Source organism: Grammomys surdaster, unplaced genomic scaffold (assembly GCF_004785775.1).
Source record: "Grammomys surdaster isolate TR1022 unplaced genomic scaffold, NIH_TR_1.0 139, whole genome shotgun sequence".
NCBI lineage: Eukaryota > Metazoa > Chordata > Mammalia > Rodentia > Muridae > Grammomys > Grammomys surdaster.
Genome location: NW_021604597.1, coordinates 13,875,238 through 13,892,259, shown reverse-complemented (window position 1 = coordinate 13,892,259; position 17,022 = coordinate 13,875,238). Strand labels below are relative to the sequence as shown.

At 40.0% G+C, this 17,022-nt stretch overlaps 1 protein-coding gene across 3 annotated transcripts in view; it reads right to left on the bottom strand.

Annotated features, from left to right (window-relative positions):
- Nucleotides 1-17,022, bottom strand: part of LOC114617876 (voltage-gated potassium channel subunit beta-1) — a 390,507-nt gene that overhangs the window by 106,393 nt on the left and 267,092 nt on the right. For all 3 annotated transcript variants that reach the window (XM_028763547.1, XM_028763548.1, XM_028763549.1), the window contains exon 2: nt 3,092-3,135. In XM_028763547.1, the coding sequence (XP_028619380.1) occupies nt 3,092-3,135 (44 nt within the window). The remainder of the gene's footprint in view (nt 1-3,091; nt 3,136-17,022) is intronic.

The following is a 17,022-nucleotide window of genomic DNA, read 5'->3' as shown; positions in this document are numbered from 1 at the left end:
GAAAAGGAAAAGGAAAAGGAAAAGGAAAAGGAAAAGGAAAAGGAAAAGGAAGTTATGAACTTAACTGGTGGGGGAAATTTCATGACATCATTACATCTGTGGTAGGGTTACTACTCATTATTAATAGTCACATCTACAGTGACAGAGAACAGAAAAATGTGGGAAAATGTGCAGTTTAGCAAGGAAAAGAATGTGAATGAGTTTAAAGTCGCAGGCAAGGCCAGTGAGAGCAAGCCACTATAATGGTCCCAGAGATCAGCACGATTAAAGACAAACCTTGAGCTCTTCCCCAGGACTAGAACTCAGGGTATCTTGTAAAGGTTCCTTCACATGAAAAGACAAATTCATTTGAAAGGAGAGAGCCTGAAGCTGAGAATTCTCCTGAAGGGATTTCCAACCCTAAACCAACTCCTTAGGAAAGTATTTTTCCTGGTTCAGTGGCTATGGCTGAGTTAGACAAGGGTAAGACTGTATCTCTAACCAGCACAGAACTTGGCAATGCCTTCTAGATGCTGCTGAATTTTGCAGACATGCAATTTGCAGCAGTTACAGGATTATGGAGGCCTGCAACAGACTTCTAGAAAGACTCTAAGATTGAGCATCAAGTGGCAGATTCAGATTCCCTCCAAGGAAAACCTTGGAGGCTTCTGCGTAAAAATTTCAAAGCTAGAACCTGGGATGTTGATGGTACACCAGGAGAAAGGCTTCAAGCTGATGTGTGAGATGTCTCTCATGTGCTACAGGTGGCAGCACTAGAATGACAGGGCTACCCAAGGCCGCTGAGGTCCAGATGATTCCATCATCCATCCCAGGTGCCAGCTACATGTAAGCATGCATTAGATGCCAGACCTCTTAGACTACAGTAACAGAAGCAGCCCTTTCCCTGTCTGACAGGAATTCTGTTGAGATGACTTTCTGTGAATCTCTAGCTAGCACCTCTGCGTGTCAGGATTTCTCATAGGGGAAACAAGTTTACATGAAAGGGGGTGTTAGTGGGTACACATCCTGTTCCCCACTGGCTTTCATGCCTCTTGCCTGGGAATCAGATAGCCTGGCTCCTGCTGGGAATCACCCTTTTCCTCAGAGAGCTGTAAAACGAGATACTTATTCTTGCTTTGCTGCTTGTCTCTGGTTTTGAGACCTCAACCCCCTCAGAGCTCCAACCATGCTGCTGTCCACCTGACTGTCCAGGAGTTGATAATGCTGAAAACTCCTTGCTCCTAACAACCCATCTCAATGCCCCTCTTGAACCTATATCTGAGATCTTGCTCTATGGAGATGCAGTATTTAGTGTTTTCCAGTTGGCTTTTAGTCTTGGTTTAGCCCACCTTTTCCTTGCTTTGACACCATTTCTCTCTTCTGGAATGGAATCTTTATTCTGTGCTAAGAATTATTTTCTTTCTTTCTTTCTTTCTTTCTTTCTTTCTTTCTTTCTTTCTTTCTTTCTTTTTTTTTTTTTTAGTTCTTTACGAGGGATCACAGTTAAGAGACTACTCTGGATCTTACCAGGAACTTTGAACTTTTGAACAATGGTGGAATTGTTAAGATCAGGGGGAGTATTGCAGCTGAACTCTCTTTGCACTGTGGGACGGCCATGGAGGAGGGAGACATTCAGGAAGAGGTTGGAAGGTATAGGTAAGATTGATGTTTGGGATGCCAAACTGACAAGGTGTAGACTTGTGATGATTAATCTTCAATGTCAACTTGACTAGATTGAGAGTCACATGAGACATCATCTGGTGTATTTGAGAGAACATTTCTAGAGAAATTTAATTGAAAAGTGAACACTCACCCTGAGTGTGTGTGAATAGGAAGAAACTGAACTGAGTGCTGGTATGAGGGAGGATGGGATGGGTGGGGGGGGGTGGAGGACACGGGGACAGGGATAGGGATGGGGGAAGGGGGATGAGATGACAATGAGGATGGTGCAGAGAGGTTCCTCCTTCTTGTATTTTTGCTAGGCCATTTCAGGTTAAACTAGAATCTGATCTCCTTAGTGGAGAATTCCATGGAAAATTACCCAACTCTGTTCTAGGAACCAAAGGTTTGGATGTCCTAGCTGACTTATCTTAGCCTTTGTTAAAACTGCTTGTTTGTTTGGATCCTCCTCCAGCTAATGGTTGATCTTGGCTGCCTGCTTGTTCGGAAAACCCCTCCATCTGGATAGCCAATTATCTTAACTTCTGTTCAAACTGCTGACTGTGTGAAGCCCCCCTCACCTCCCCCACAGCTGATGAGGTGGTATTTGCCCTTTAAAAACAGTGTTCTGGATACTGAGGACCACACCCAGGTCCCTGAACCCTTGGATGTAGTTCCAGTCTGCTGGAATACTTTTAACTGGCCATGCACTGTGTCTGAATGGGAATCTCTGGCAAGCTCCTGGTAACATGAGCATACATCTCTCTCTCTTCTTCCTGACTTCAGACATAGTGTGAGAGGCTGTGCCACAGCTCCATATCATGACAGGGAATAAACATTTCCACCCCAAAGGGCATTCCCACCTCCATTTGGTTCAGTCCAGGACCTGCTTCCGAGGAATAGTTCCATCTACAATTAAGATGGGTCTTCCCATATCAACTAGCATAATCAAGATACTGCCTCACAGAAATGTCTAGAGGATCATCTCCTATAGTATGATTCCATCCATTGAAAACACTTTGTGTGTGCCCAAGAATTTGAAGTGATTTTTAAAAGCACATAAAATATATATAGCAATATCAGAAAAATAAGTGAAGAAATTAGTCAAAGGAAAAGTTAGGATAGATAGAAAATTGCAGGTAAACTGAAGGCAAGGTGAAGTGAGCATATAAGTGTATATTTACATATTGCACACCAGATAAGTAGGAGAGGTACATGGCCCTTGTCCTCTAAGACTGCTCTCTGCTTGAGGTAGACGATCCCATGGATACAAAGGGTCCTTGGGCCTAGACAGGGAGATGGACAAGGAAAGCATTCCTCAGAGGGGAAGTGGGGGCAAAGCTGGACAGTCTCCTCCTGAGAGAGAAACCTGACCTACATCACACCATTCTCTTGTATCTTCTTAGCCTCATGCCTTCCCACTCACTGTCCCCATAACACCCCATGTACTTACCAAGACCCAAGCACGAAACTCTGAGTCCTGATTTCCCAAGATTCCTAAAACAAAAAGAAAGCAACATATGATCACCACTTGCACAAGTGAAGCAGCACACACCTAACCCTGAACATTATCTTTCTTGGCAAGAACTAAGGCAGGAGAGTGTCCACCAGTGCATTGGGAAGTTCTTTCATCACTATTTTGTTTTTCATTGCTATTTTACTTTGAAATTGAGAAAGTCAAAAATCTCAGGCTTAGCCTAGGAACAAAACGTACCCCACAAATGAAGCTTTTCAATTTTAAGTTGTCTTTATCAATTTGATTCTACATTTACTGTCACGCTCTTTCCTTCTAGAATGTGAGTTTTCCCACAGCAATGGAATTTACCTTTTTCACTCATCAGCTGTCAATGATTCATCACAAACATGATACAGAGTAGGCGCTTAATAAATGTTGACTTACTAACTGACTTCTAAAATAGAATATTGCATCCATACAAAGAACACACATAAAACTGTGTTTACTATAGTATACTTTTATACAAGGTTGCATAAAATTATCACAGGAAGTTCAGATAACCCTTTAAAGAAGGAGTATTATTTTCTTCCTCAATATTTTTTTTTCTGCTTTCATCACTCAAAGTTCATCAAGTAAAAGGCATGTAGGTTTATAATTTGTGGAGCATTGGAACCAGAAGTTCATTCATTTACCTACAGTCTTTATGGAAATCCAGAACCAACCCATTTCTGTCCTCTCATTAATACTTCTCAGAGAAGACACAGAATTCTCAGCAGGCAAATGTATCATAGAACTAGTGTGCAGATCAAACTGAGGAGCCAACACCAGAATAATCACAACCTGGGGGTGGGAATTATCCCCTACTCTGCCCACATGCTGTACAGTCCCCTCCCCACTTTTGCTACAGAGTGACACACTGACCACTTTACCAGTTTGCTCTCCTCACTGTGTCTACTTTGGTTTATCCAGAGTTTGTAATCAGGAATTTCATTTTACACTGTGACTTTTTTCTCTTTTATTGTCTATAAAATGTCACCTAAGTGACACATGTCAAATACTTATAATGCAGAACTGACTCACTGTCCCCTTAGTGTAACCTTAGAGTGACCTTAGGAAGATGCTTTCTGAGGTCTGATTTATTCATTAGTAGGTTGGGATGTTGGTACCTGTGGCATTCATTTAGCATCATCTCTATGTGAATGGAATTCGAGTAACTACGATAATGTTGTATAGAAAGCCGATACGGGGAGTTAGGTGCCTTCTGCCTGCTGACCTCTAACAGATGGGGTGCTGAGTCTCCCCACATTAACTAGATATTTGTAACTGGAAAGAAACTTGCATACAAATACACATGAAACATGTTTTGAACTACCAGATAGGGAAAAAGTAATTGGGTATCTTTCAGGAAAAATTTTTCCTGAGATGTTGTTCTTTGAGTTTTCAGAAATCATTAGATGTACCATGGAAGATTTTCCTTTGTAGTCAGAAAGTCTGCTTCTTTCCAAAAATGGGAATCTAGAGAAAAAATAGCTTAATAGGGGGAATAAAAACTACTACATCCAAGGTGAAATAAAACAAGTAAAATGTGAGTTAGTACCTGAGTCTCCCAGGTAAGCTATTCAATGCTGATGAATAAGTAAATATTTAGTGAGAGGTCACTATTGTTCCAGACAAGCTTTGGGACACAGAGGGAAACAAGGCACAGCTCTCTACCTTGAAAGAACTCAGAGTCCCAAAGAGGAATGAGGTAGAGCCTAACATGCTATTACAGCTCAGTGGTATGTGACCTGTCACAGCAATCTTTGGGAACAAGGCATGAACATTCTGATCTTTTCATGAGGAAACAAATTTAAACAAGGCCTCCTGTGGACTTTGACACCATTTAGTGATATTGTGAATAATATGGAGGAGTAACAGCACAGAACAAACACAATGACAACAACAACCAACAATGCAAAGCAAAACAAGGCAGCTTTAAGGCTAAGCCTGTACATATCAGACTTCTTTGACCCAATCAAAAAACAGTAAGTTGGTGTGACTGGACGCTGTCTAAGCTGTCCTAGTTTCCCTATGATGTAAGATGATAAATGATCAGTCAGGATGGAAGACTGGACTAGAGAGCCATCAGCAAAAACTAAGTGCCTAAAAGCAAGCCTGTTCCCTTACCATTGCTACTACAGAGAGGGCAACCGTTCTGAAAATCAATGTCTTAGAAAAATGTGGAATGAAAGGAAAGTTCAATTCCAGACACTGAGTGATTACAGGCCCTACCTGAACCTTAGTGCTTTTGTTTCTTTCAACTCTTTAGTTTCTATTACATTCTCTAAATATTTTATTTGTCTAAAGAGAATGGTTACTAAACTTACATGGTCATTTTAAAGTGAAAGGCGTTTTCTATACTTCGGAGGTTTCTGAATCTTTTCACTTATTGCCCTTACTGTCTTTTCAAGATGTGTACCACATAAATGAATCACTCTTGATACATGACTATGCTACTTACTTTACAGATGGAGAAGATGGAAGAAACCACCTTTCATCCAGGGCATGAGATCCCACACTACAGCAGTTATGCCAAGTGGCCCAGCATCCTCTTCCTGACCCTGCCCATCAATGTGAGTCAGAAACATGGTAGTAGCCAGCTACTCTGACCCATTTAAACTCTCCTAGATGACAGAAGCCTAAATACTTGGCACATGTGAGAGTTTTCCATGAGCCTCAAACATACCATTTAGTTCTTTATGCATATGGCTACATCATTTAACAACCAAGTGCATCACTCATGTTGAACTGTAACACATCACCTGGATCCATTCTGTTACCCAGGGAGACTTTTCACAAGCATATCATAATCTTTTGTGACATTATGTATAAGGTTTCATTTTATTTCTTAATTCCTCAGAAGTCATGGGCAAGGGGACAGAGGGTGAACTAAAGTATACTGGATTTCCAACTACCTTGAATCCCTTTCTCATTTGATCCAAAATAGTCTTGCAGCACAGGCTTCCCTATTTTATCTGTGTCAGATACGCCAGAAGGAAGTCTCACCATGTTCATTTTTAGTATCTGTTCTTGTTCGACTCAAAAATAAAAGCTCCTCTTTCCCAGGTGAACCCGGAATGCTCCGCTGCTAATATTAGAAACAAATGACATCAATATGGGGGCATGGGGCACTTACTTCTGTCAGTCAAATTTTTGGAAATCCTGAAGCTTAAAGCTTCAGTGAAGTGATCTGGAGGAAGGCTCTAGCTTGTGGAAAAATGGAAAGTTTGGTTTCTGCTTTCTTCTGGGAGGGAACACTCTGGTCAGTGAACACCCAGCCGAGCTGTTCTCTTACAGTGGTTAATGCCCAGTATTGTTTTATGAGGCCCCAGGCTCCTTTTGCTCTGAAGGTGATAATAGAATAGCGTGAACTGAAATGAAGTATCATCTCAGCATAGTGCTGGATGCCACACTTTTGCTCCCAGTTCGTTTGCAAATGGAAGATGCTAAAAGCAGAAGATTAGCAGCCCAAACATGTTGGTTTAACTGTGCCTGCTTCTGGATGAGTATATCTTAGATATTATTCACAGTTTAAAACTGCTAGGCAGAAAGGAGTAGCTAGCTAAAATATGTAGTTTGCATTTGACCAAGAAAGAAGCATATCACACCTGACAAAATCTCCAATTTAAAGGATGTCACAGCAGGAATGGACCGAAAGCATATGTAAGAGGCTCCAGTTGCTGTGTAGGGGGAGGACACAGTCAGGTTGGGTCTGACCTGGTTTTCATGTGGCTGGAACACTACACCAATGATGACATCATTTGCTATATCTGTCACACCCTCTTTCTGACCCTGCCACACTATATAATGTGCCAGGTCTTACCTGGAAATTGCTAACCAGTCTATCTTTTAAAAATGTACATTTAACTTTCTTAAAACAAACACACAAACCAACCCAACCAACCAACCAACCAACCAACCAACCAAACAAACAAATCTCCATAAAACCAAACCAACAAAAATCTCAAAACAAAATCAAAACCAACCCCAACCCCAAATTCCAGAATCTAAACTAGATTCATTTGTTAAGACAGATGGTAATGAGGCCATATGGTACGTTTCTATACTGTGAATGTGACTACAGTTAGTGAATAAGAGACTACTTGGTGAGTGAATGGTAACTCTTGGGGGAACCACAAGCCACTGGAAAGATTTGGCCATGAATGCTAATGATAGAAAGTAATGAATAACACAGGACAGTGGCTCATGGTTATCTGTAGGTAGCAACAAAGTACATGAGGTTGTTTTTTTCAGATTCTATAAAGATTAAGTCACTGTAAATTCCAGCTAGATTGTTTTCTTGGGATGCACAAAAATTATCCATTCACCTGTCTTATTTGGAAAAAGTCTAGAGGAGTATAACAAAGGAAACTTTTCTATAATTAATAAGTTTAAAATAGGTGTATGGTGGCCTATGCCTTGGAGCTCAGCACTCAGGAAGCAGAGGTAGGTGGGTCTCCATGAAGGCAAGCAAGCTAAGTATATGTAATAAGACCTGTCATAAAAATAAACATGAGGAAGAAGATGTACCACATTTTATGTTATACCAGGTAGGAATGGAGCTTAGTTGAATCTGAGGTAAAGGAAAATTGTAGCTATATCTTAAGAGCTGTGTCTCCTGACAGTATCCTTTTCACCGTATCAGAAACTAAGATTCCAGGGCAGGTCTTCATTATTCCCCATTAGCATGAGGTCTTGACTTTTTAAAACACCATTTGCATTATGGTATGGTATTTACCCTTCTACTCCTTTGTGGGTCTTTCTTGAAGATAATGGGAAGAGATATCCTAATGAGGAGATTAGGTTCTCCATAAGGTGAAAGAGAAAAGTGGCTACTTTACTCTATGAATATGCCTCCCTCCTTGAAAACATTCACAAAACTCTTTAAAAGTCCACAACACAGAACCCTCTGCATTGTTCCTGGCTCTTTCAGGACAATACATCCCATTCCTCTCCAGATTACTTGCTTTTCCTGATTAAATAAACTTCTTCTTAAACCATCTCTTGAGCAAATCCTGTCTTCTGAGAAGACAAGATTAGAAGAGAAACCTTTGCTTGGTATTAGCTTTGAGCTAGGCTTGGGGGAAGCTGAGTAGCAGGCAGGTGCTGATCCATGGAAGCTGATCATAGGAAGGGAGAGACATAATAAACTGAACTGATCATTTGATTATGTCAGACTAAAAGAGCTTTGGCCTGAGGATGTCTCCATACTTTTAGCCCTTGCATAATGATGCTGAAGCTAAGTGGTATATAAAGTCACTGAAAGAGTAACCAAAGGAGTCAGACCAGGGAAGAGCTCCAGATGCCCTCAGAATCTTCCTACTCCCTCAGTTAGGAGGCCAAAGACCCCTTTTTCCCTTTCCTCCCCCTGTCCATCACCCATTCCCACTGCCATGCCCCCACCTCAGGCAGATCTCTGCTGCTCAGGTGCAGACCACAGCATCGGAACAGGAAAGAGTCAAACATGCCCTCCGTATCCTCCTGATCCCTTGTTTCAACTGACACCATCAACCACACCACCTACTCCCATCTCTACAGGGGGAGATACCTACTGCTCAAGGGCAGGCCACTCCAGTCAGAAGAATATCCACTGCTGAGCCAAAGGTCATGCTAGGTACCAGAAGCCCAGCTCCCAACAATGAGGGAGACTCCTGCTGGACCAGAGGTTAAGCCAGCCACTAGGAATTCAGGACACAAAGACCAGAAAGACCAAAGAAGAAACAGAAACCAAGGAGCAAAAATATTCATCTAACAAAACAAACTCAGAAATCAGCTCTTATACATATATTCATCCCAAACCCAGGTGCCTGCATACCAGTATAAGAATGCAATCAACAGCCAGGGCAATATGGCACCACCAGAACTCAGCTCTCTTACTAAAGCACCCCCTGAATAGTCCAACACAGCTGAAGCATGAAAATGACCTTAAAACCAACTTTATGAAAATGATAGAGGTTCTTAAAGAGGAAATGAATAAATCCCTTAGAGAAATCCAGGAAAACATAAACAAATAATAGGAGCAATTGAGTAAATTCCTTAAAGAAAACAAACAAAATCCAAAACAAAATAAAAAAACCAAAACCAAAACTAAACAAGTAGGTAAAGAAAAGGAATGAAACTGTTCAAGACCTGAAAATGGAGATAGAAGCAATAAAGAAAACACAAACTGAGGGAATCCTGGAGATGGAAGATCTAGTGAAGTGAACAGGAACCTTAGATGCAAGCATTGCCAACAGAATACAAGAGATGGAAGAGAGAATCTCAGGTGTAGGGACATGATAGAAGAAATGGATATATCTGTCAAAAATTGTGAATTCTAAAAAGCTCCTGACGCACAACATCCACAACATCTGGGAAACTATAAAAAGGCCAAACCTAAGAATAATATGAATAGAAGAAGGGCAAGATCCCAGGATCAAAGGCCCAAGAAATACTTTCAACAAAATGGAAGAAAAATTTCCTAACCTAAAGTAAGGAGATGCCTATAAAAGTCTAAAAAGCTTACAGAATGCCAAATAGATTGGACCAGAAACAAAAGTTTCCCTACCACATTACACTCAAAACACCGAGCATATAGAACATATAGAACGAAGAAAGACTGCAAACAAAGTTACAAGGGGAAAAGGCCAAGCAACATACTAAGGCAGACCTATTAGAATTATACCTGGCTCTAAAACAGTGACTCTAAAAGTCAGAAGAGCCTGGACAGATGTCTGATAGCCTCTAAGAGACCATAGACACCAGCCCAGACTACTATACACAGCAAACTTTCAATTACCATAGAAGGAGAAAACAGAATATTCCATGACAAAGTCAAATTTAAATAATATCTACCCACAAATCCAGTCCTATAGAAGGTACTAGAAGCAAAATACCAGTACAAAGAAGTTAACTACACCCACAAAACCACAGGAAGTAAATAATCTCACACTAGCAAAACCAAAAGAGGGGAAGAGTGGAAGCATGAGAGCATGCTCGAACACGCACCACCACTATCACTATCAAAATGATAGGAATTAACAACCATTGCTCATTAATATCTCTCAATATCAATGATACAGGCTAACAGAATGAATGCAAAACCAATCAATCTGCATAGAAGAAATATACCTCAGCATAAAAGATAAACATTACTTCAGAGTAAACGGTTAGAAAAGGATTTTCCAAGCAAATGAATCAGAGAAGCAAGCTGATGTACTCATTCTAATCTCTACCAAAATAGACTTCCAAACAAACTTAATCAGGAGACAGAGAAAGACACTTTATACTCATGAAAGGAAATACTCCACCAAGATGATGTCTCATATCTGAATATCTATGCCCCAAACACAAGGGTGCCCAGATCTGTAAAAGAAATATTACTAAAGCTTTAAACACACATAGAACTCTACGCATAGTGGAAGACTTCAATATCCCACTCTTTCAAGTGGACAAATCATTCAGACAAAAGCTAAACAGAGAAACAGTGGAGCTAACAGATGTCATGACTCAAATGAATCTAACAGATATTTATAGATCATTTCACTCAAATACAAAAGAATATATTTTCTTCTAAGCACCTCATGAAACTTTCTCCAAAACCAGCCACATACTGAGTCACAAAGCAAGTCTCAATAGATACAACAAAACTGAAATAACACCTTGTATTCTACCAGATGACTACTGATTAGGGCTGGACTTCAACAGCAACAGAAACAATAGAAAGCCTACAGACTCATGGAAACTGAAAAACTCTTTACTGAATGACCACTGTGTTAAGGTAGAAATAAAGAAACAAATTAATTTCCTAGAATTCAATGAAAATGAATTCACAACACACCCAAGTCTATGGGACACAATGAAAGCAGTGTTAAGAAGAAAGTTCATAGCACTAAGTGCCTTCATAAAGACATTGGAGATATCTTATTAAACTATATTAGCAATTTAAATGCATACCTGAAGGTTCTAGAACAGAAAAAAGTAAGCACTCCCAAGAGGAGTAGATGGCAAGAAACATTTAAACTGAGGGCTAAAATCAATAAAATAGAAACAAAGAGAACAATTAAAAAAATCAATGAAACAGAGTTGGCTCTTTGAGAAAGTCAACAAGAAGACAACACTTATCCAAACTAACTAAAAATCAGTGAGAATATCAACATTAACAAAATCAGAAATGGAAAGGGAGACATAGTAACAGACATTGAGAAAATCCAAAGAATTATTAGGCCATACAGAAAAAACCTGTTCTCCACAAAATTGAAAAAAAAAAAACCTAAAATAAATGAACAATTTTCCTGATAGGTACCACTTGCCAAAGTGAAATAAAAATGATATAAGCAATTTAAATAGACCTATAACTCCTAAGGAAAGAGAGTCATTAAAGGTATCCAAACCAAAAAGAGCAGAGGCCCAGACAGTTTTATCACAAAATTCTATCAGACTTTCACAGAAGAGCTAATACTAATAGTCCTTAAATTATTTCACTAAATAGAAACAGAAGGAACAGTGCTAAATTCATTTTATGAGGCTATAGTCACCCTAATACCCAAACCACACAAAGATTCAGAAAGAGAGAGAGAGAGAGAGAGAGAGAGAGAGAGAGAGAGAGAGAGAGAGAGAATATTACAGGCCAATTTCTCTCATAAACATTGATGTAAAACACTCAATAAAATACTCACAGACTGTATCCACATCAAAAACACCATCCACCACTGCCAAATTGGCTTCATCCCAGAGATTCAGGGATGGTTCTACCTATAAAAATCTGTCAATGTAATACACCATATGAATAAACTTAAAAGAAAAAAAAACCTGTGATCCTCTCATTAGATGCTGAAAAGGCCTTTGACAAAATCCAACACCCCTTCATGATAAAAGTCTTGGAGAGATCAGGGTACAACCTATATAACTAAACATAATAAAGGCAATTTACAACAAGGCTATAGCCAACGTCAAATTAAATGGAGAGAAACTCAAAGCAATTGCCCTGAAATCCGGGATAAGACAAAACTTTTCACTCTCTCCAATTCTAGTTAATATAGCACTTGAAGTTCTAGCTAGAGCAATAAAACAACTAAAGGCAATCAAGGGTATACAAATTGGAATAGAAGAAGTAAGAGTATCATTATTTGCAGGTGTTATGATAGTATATATAAATGACCCCATAAATTCAACAAGGAAACTCCTAAACACCTTAAGGGAAGTGGCTACATACAAGATTAACTCCAAAGATCAGCAGTCCTCCTACATATAAAGGACAAAAGGGCAGAGAAAAAAATCAGGAAACAATACCATTGACAATAGCTACAAATAATATAAAATATCTTCTGGGAACTCTAACTGAGGAAGTGAAAGACCTCTAAGATAAGAATTTCAAGCCTTTGAAGAAAGAAAATTAAGAATCTATCAGAAGATGGAAAGATCCCATGCTTATGGATCTGTAGGCTTAACATAGTGAAAATGGCCATCTTACCAAAATCAATGTACAGATTCAACACAATTGTCATCAAAACACCAACATAATTCTTTTCAGACCTTGAAAACCAATACTCAACTTCATACAGAAAACCAAAAAACCCAGGATAAGCAAAAACAATCCTGTCCAATAAAAGAACTTCTGGAGGTATCACTATCCCTGATTTCAAACTCAACTACAGAGCTGCAGTAATAAAAACCACATGATATTGGCATAAAAACAGACAAGTTGATCAATGGAATCAAATTGAAGTCCCAGATGTAAATCAGATCTATAGATATCTGCTTTTTGATAAAGAAGGCAGAATTATACAATGGAAAAAAAAGAAAGCATCTTCAAAAAACGATGCTGGTCTAACTGGATGTCTGCATGTAGAAGAATGCAAACAGATCCATATTTATCACCCTGCACAAAACTCATCTAAGCATATCAAAGATCTCTGTATAAATCTAGACACACTGAACCTAATAGAAGAGATAGTGAGGAATAGTCTTGACTGCACTGGTACAGTAGACAACTTCTGAACAGAACACCATTAACTGAGGCACTAAGATTAATAGTCTACAAATGACACCTCATGAAACTGAAAAATCTTCTGTAAGGCAATGGACATTACCAAAAGGATTTACCAGCAGCCCACAGATTGGGAAAATATCTCCACCAACCCCACATCCAACAGAAAGCTGAGATCCAAAATATAAAGAACTCAAGAAACTAGACATTATCAAGCCAAATAACCCAATTAAAAAATGAGGTACAGATCTAAACAGATAATTCTCAACAGAGTAATCTCAAATGGCTGAGAAGCACTTAAAGATGTTTAACATTCTTAGTTATCAAAGAAATGCAAATAAGAGAGACTCTGAGATTCCATTTTGGCTGAGATCAAAAAATTCAAGTGACAGCTCATGTTAGCGAGGGTTTGGAGCAAGGGGAACACTCCTCCATTACTGGTGGGAGTGCAAACTTGTACAGTCATGTTAGAAGTCAGTTTCTCAGAAAATAGGTCTCTCTTTGGAAATCGGTTTCTTAGAAAATTTCGTATAGATTTCTTTTAAGAACTCAGCATATACCCAAGGGATACTCCATCAAACCACAAGGACACTTGCTCAACTACATTCGTAGCAGTTTTATTTGTAATAGCCAGGAACCAGAAACAAGCTAAATGTCCCTCAATTGAAGAATGGGTAAAGACAATGTGATATATTTACACATGAAGTATTACTCAGCTTTTAAAAACAATGTCATCATGGAATTTGCAGACAAATGGATAGAACTAGAAAAGATTATCCTGAGGTAGGTAACCCAGACTGTGAAAGACAAACATGCTGTGTGATCACTTATAAGTAGATATTAGCTGTAAAATAAAATATAACCATGCTACAATCTACAGACTCAGAGGCTAAGTAATAAGGAGTGCTCGGGGTAGGGGAGGTAAATCTTTCTGGGAAGGGGAAATAGAATAGATATCACGGGGGAAGGGGCTGGTAGGATTGGGAACACGAAGGATCAGGTTGGAGGAGGATAGAGAAAGTGGGGGTTGGGAGAGAGAGAACTGGGAGAGACATTTAGAATTGGGGCATCTCTGGGACTAGCTAGAAATATACTGAAATGGAAATTTCCAGGAATCTATGAGGTTGATCTACTTAAGACTCCTAGTGATGGGGAATATGGAGCCTGACCTGGCCATCTCCTTACCAGACTAGACTTTCAATGGAGGACTTGGGACACCAACCCAACCACATAACCTCTGACATATAATAAATATGCCCTGACTATAAGATATACTATGGTAAAGGTGGCACAGAACTTGTGGGAGTGGTCAACCAATGACTGTTCCTCCTTAAGACCCATGCCATGAGAGGGATCCTACCCTTAACACTGCCTGGAGGGTGAGGAACCAGGGTTATATATCCTAAGACCTAGAATAGAACCAAATAAGACTGACAAAAAAAAAGTCAATGAAATGATTCCTAATGGTAGTCTGCTATACTGGTAGGCTCTATCATCAGAGACTTCATCTAGCAACTGATGGGAACAGATATAGAGACTCACAGTCACACATTAGACAGAACTTGGGGAAGCCTGAAAAAAAAGGAGAAAGGAATGTAGGAGCCAGAGGGGTCAAGTACATCACAAAAAAAAACCCCAAAGAATCAACTAATCTGGAATCCTATTGGCTCATAGAGACTGAACTGACAATCAGGGATCCTGCATGAGATAGACATAGGCCCTCTGCATATATGTTACGGATGTGTAGCTTGGTGTTCTTGTGGGATTCCTAACAGTGGGAACAGGGGCTGTCTCTGACTCTTTTGCCTGCCTTTGAGACCCTTTTCCTCCCACTGTGTTGCCTTACCCAGTCTTAATACAAGGGAAGGCGCCTAGTCTTATTGTAACTTCGTATGTTGTGTTTGGTTGACATCCCTGGGAGGCCTGCTGTCTTCTGAAGGAAAACAGGAAGAGTAACAGAGGGTGAGGAGAGGGGAGAGGGACCAGAAAGAGGGGAGGAAGGAGGGAAAACTATACTCAGGATATAATATATGTGAGAAAAATAAAAACAAGGAGCTTAATGGATAAAGCAGGGACCAGTACTCTAGGCAGATTGAACAGCACGTACAGTGGCATTGAAGAAGTAGACATCTAGGGCAGTAGAAGGAAGTAGAGGGAAGGGTGACTCCAGATGAGCTAGGAGAGTAGGTGTCAGCTGTAGCAGAGCCCTACAGGTCAGGGTCTGAGTTTTGGGTTTATATATACAAGCAACTCTTGAAGATCATAAGCAGGAAAGAGAGGTCATGGGAAGGCATGAGAGGGCTAGGAGGGTGCTTAAATGGCCCTGATGAGGAGTGATGGAGTCAAGCAGACTTGCAGTCTTTGAACAAGGGAAGCTGCAGGTGTCTGCAGGTGTTGTAGGACTGTTGGACTAAATGTAATGGTGAAGGAGAAGTGGCAGGTCACTCTCAGGCTTCCAACTTGGACAGCTGAGTAAAGAGGGGTGCTTTCATTGAAGCAAGGTGCTTGTTACTTTACTGGTCTTTGTTGGAGAACGAGAAGAGCTTTAACCTCCCTTAGGACACACAGGGATTTGAACATCCATGAGACATCAAAGTTACTTGGCTGGATCTCAGAATTGGGAGAAGACTTTTCTGGAATTAGGAATAATCAGCACCACAAGCAAGACAGCCTTAAGGGAAACCATATCCAGCAGAGAAAGGGATGCATGAGGGCTTTTAGGCTCTCCAATTCTGTAGACAGTAGAAAGGAAGGTACATCAGCAAAGGAAGTGAGGAGAGGCAAGGGAGGACAGGGAGAGGGTCTGTGCAGGAGGCCATCAGGAGACTGCCTCAATAAAAAATAAAAAGTTGGCAGCTGTGCTGTAGGCTACCAAGAGGTCAAGAGGGAGAGTGGGAAAATATCCTTCAGTTTGAAACAGCATGGTGCCTGCTAATGGGCTCTAGCTAACAGGTGTTTCAATCCTCTTGTGCCCTAAGGTGGTTATAGGTGAGTACCATACTGAATCTGGCAGAAGGCTGCCTCTATTTCTTACATGATTCATTTCTTCAGCCCATTGATCCTCTTAATGGTATTCTGGCCTGGATGGATATTCTTTCAAGTATTCCAAATGCCACAAATAAATTATATGTGAATTTAAGTTATCTGTCTAAAATCATTAGGCAAAGTTGAAAATAGGACAAGGGAGGCAAAAAAAAAATTTGCAGTTTAGAGAAATAATGTGGGGCTGAAAATTTAGCTCTATGTTTCCATGGTCACCAGGACGGGAGATTGGAGATGGGACATGCAATTGTGTGGATATCAACATATAAGCTCTGACGCTATGTGGAAGTAGGGCTTGCGAAATGTCTATTTAGGTTTACTGAGCACTTGGATAAAAGCTACATAGTGTTTTGTTTTTACATCAGGAACACCCAAGTTATCAGGAAAATTAGAAATCAATATCTTACATCTTAAATGAGACTCTAGAGCTTCCATCTTGAAGTCACATAATTTTGGGTGGGGTCAATAAAATTGAATGGAAATGAATATACACTTTTTTTTGCCAAGTTTTAACTAATAATATTTCCTTCAATTATGAATATAGCTGAGAAACTACAGAAGTATACATGTGACCTGTGCCTTTGCTACCCATGGAAACTATAGGTAATTCAATATCATATGGCTGTTGCTTTAGACCTCACAGTTGTTTGAAATGAATGTTGCAGGCACCCACCCAGTATCAAGGAACTGGGAACACACAAAAAGAAAATACCAGATCTGGTTTAGACTATAGTAGGAGAAAATAGTTCTTGATACCCTACTATGTGAGGGAGGCAGAGTCATGGGTCTCCTGAAAAGGGGAAATACACTTTTCCCTTCTAAATTTTTATCTAGGATACATTTTGCTAAGTAAACATCACCCACGTATGCCATTTTTGGA